Source organism: Sinocyclocheilus grahami, unplaced genomic scaffold (genome assembly GCF_001515645.1).
Source record: "Sinocyclocheilus grahami isolate Dianchi unplaced genomic scaffold, SAMN03320097.WGS_v1.1 scaffold382.1, whole genome shotgun sequence".
NCBI classification, from domain to species: Eukaryota; Metazoa; Chordata; class Actinopteri; order Cypriniformes; family Cyprinidae; genus Sinocyclocheilus; species Sinocyclocheilus grahami.
The window spans coordinates 894,173-895,951 of NW_015505561.1; the positions used below are offsets into that span (position 1 = coordinate 894,173).

The window sequence follows — 1,779 nt, forward strand, 5'->3', positions numbered from 1 at the left end:
TATATATCACACAGCACCAAACGTTAGGTACAAACCAGGGGGATTTACCACGGGGCATTTTGCCTAAATCCACGGTTCATTTCACATACTGCTTACAATCTCGCACAAAACAGTTCTCTTAACGCGTAAAACCAGAATCTCTGGACTTCACGCGCAAGTAGCGTATCGCGTCAGCCCAATCCACAAGTTCTAAACTTCAAAGCCGTTCCATTCTCTCCGCGGCGTGACGCGACGATGACATCACGAGCAATTCCATCGCTCGCGCACTCAAGCTCCAGATAGAACAGAAGTGAGCGAGTCGCGAGGCGGAGGACTCAACAGCGTTCCGTACAATAACATACCTGTGCGCACTCCGGGCTTTACTAGCAGTTGGAGCGGACTGAGATTGCGATCTGACGAGCCTCAACACACCGCCTCCGGTTCGCTTCGCAAAGTGAACGAGATTTTATGCTAAAGTTTCCAGGATTTGTTTAACCTCCCGCGGACGAGAGCGGAATGAGCGACTTTACGATGATAAACTGTTGCCTGATTCTCTGCGCGTGTCTTCTGTCCAGCCAAGGTAATGTGACACAGTAACTCGTGGGTTAATCTCTTTACTGCTCACTCGGTCTCTTTTGTTATTATAGGTAATTTGCATTATGCTTACCTTTAGTGAGCGCTGAACCTGAAGTCGCCCGTCCCAAGTGTATTGATACGCAAGTTGCATGCGTGCGTTACGCTTGTGCGCGCTGATTTCTACAGTTTACCTGCTTCTCTAGGTTATCCTGGTCAACTTAATAAGAGCCACTGACCGTAACCCGTATCCCTTGCCTCGTACGCCATGTTACGCAAGGTGTGGCCTGTCGTGATCAGTTTTTTCTTAGGCTGGAAGGCAGCAGGTGTAATTGTATTGTCTTACTTAATCACCTACTTCACAATTTGAAACTTTTATATCTATTATAGCTTTTGTACTATATATAGGAGGCGAGAAATGCAACAGGGTTTAGTTGTTAACACTTAGAGGTTTATGACAGGTCTGTGCAGCTGACTGTAACTCTTCAAAATGCAATGATGTCTGAATTTTATCCGAGTCTTCTGCTATTTTGAGATACCACTGTTATAAAATTGCATTTTAAGTTACTGTTCCCCTTATTTGCTACACTAGTCTTGCTAGTGGTGATGGTCCTAGACATTTCTTCCCTGGTGGTTTAAACATCAGTGTGATTTGATGGGGTCTCAGAGGGGCTGCTTTCCTCTGATAAGGAGAGACATGTCTGTGGTTCAGTGTAAGCCGAGGCTACACTGCAGGACTGAAGCTCTGCATGTATTTAAAGACTCAGGTTACATGTTTTGGCAACTAATGGCATTGTTTTTCACGATTGTAGCTATGATTCCAAAAACATTTTCATACAAAGTTGTGCCCATTGTCAACAAACAACATACGGAAGAAATATTTTTTTTAAAAAAAAGTACAGCATAAAGACCTATTCACATCAAGAACGTTAACTACAAATTTAACTATAGTAACTATATTATCGTCCTCACCAATGGAAGGGAACATTCTGATTATTATAATCGCATGCTGCAATGTTGTCATCTACCTCTTTAAATTCTCAAGCTTTTTAGTGATCGATGGATCGTGATTGGCTGTCAGTGTCTTTATCGTTCATCAGCTAAAAAAATCATTCTGAAAGTGATTCCAACGTTATCGATCATCTGTGTCGTTATCATCATAGCTGGGGTGTGGACTTTTCTATTTTCAATTATTAAAACTTCATAGTTATGTTCCTTAGTGTGAAC

General features: G+C 42.6%; 1 protein-coding gene across 2 annotated transcripts in view; it reads left to right on the forward strand.

The window, feature by feature from the left end:
* Nucleotides 1–245: 245 nt before the first annotated feature.
* Nucleotides 246–1,779, forward strand: part of LOC107549846 (nectin-2-like) — a 176,249-nt gene continuing 174,715 nt past the window's right edge. For both annotated transcript variants that reach the window (XM_016231023.1, XM_016231021.1), the window contains exon 1: nt 246–559. In XM_016231023.1, the coding sequence (XP_016086509.1) occupies nt 496–559 (64 nt within the window). In that variant the 5' untranslated portion in view covers nt 246–495. The remainder of the gene's footprint in view (nt 560–1,779) is intronic.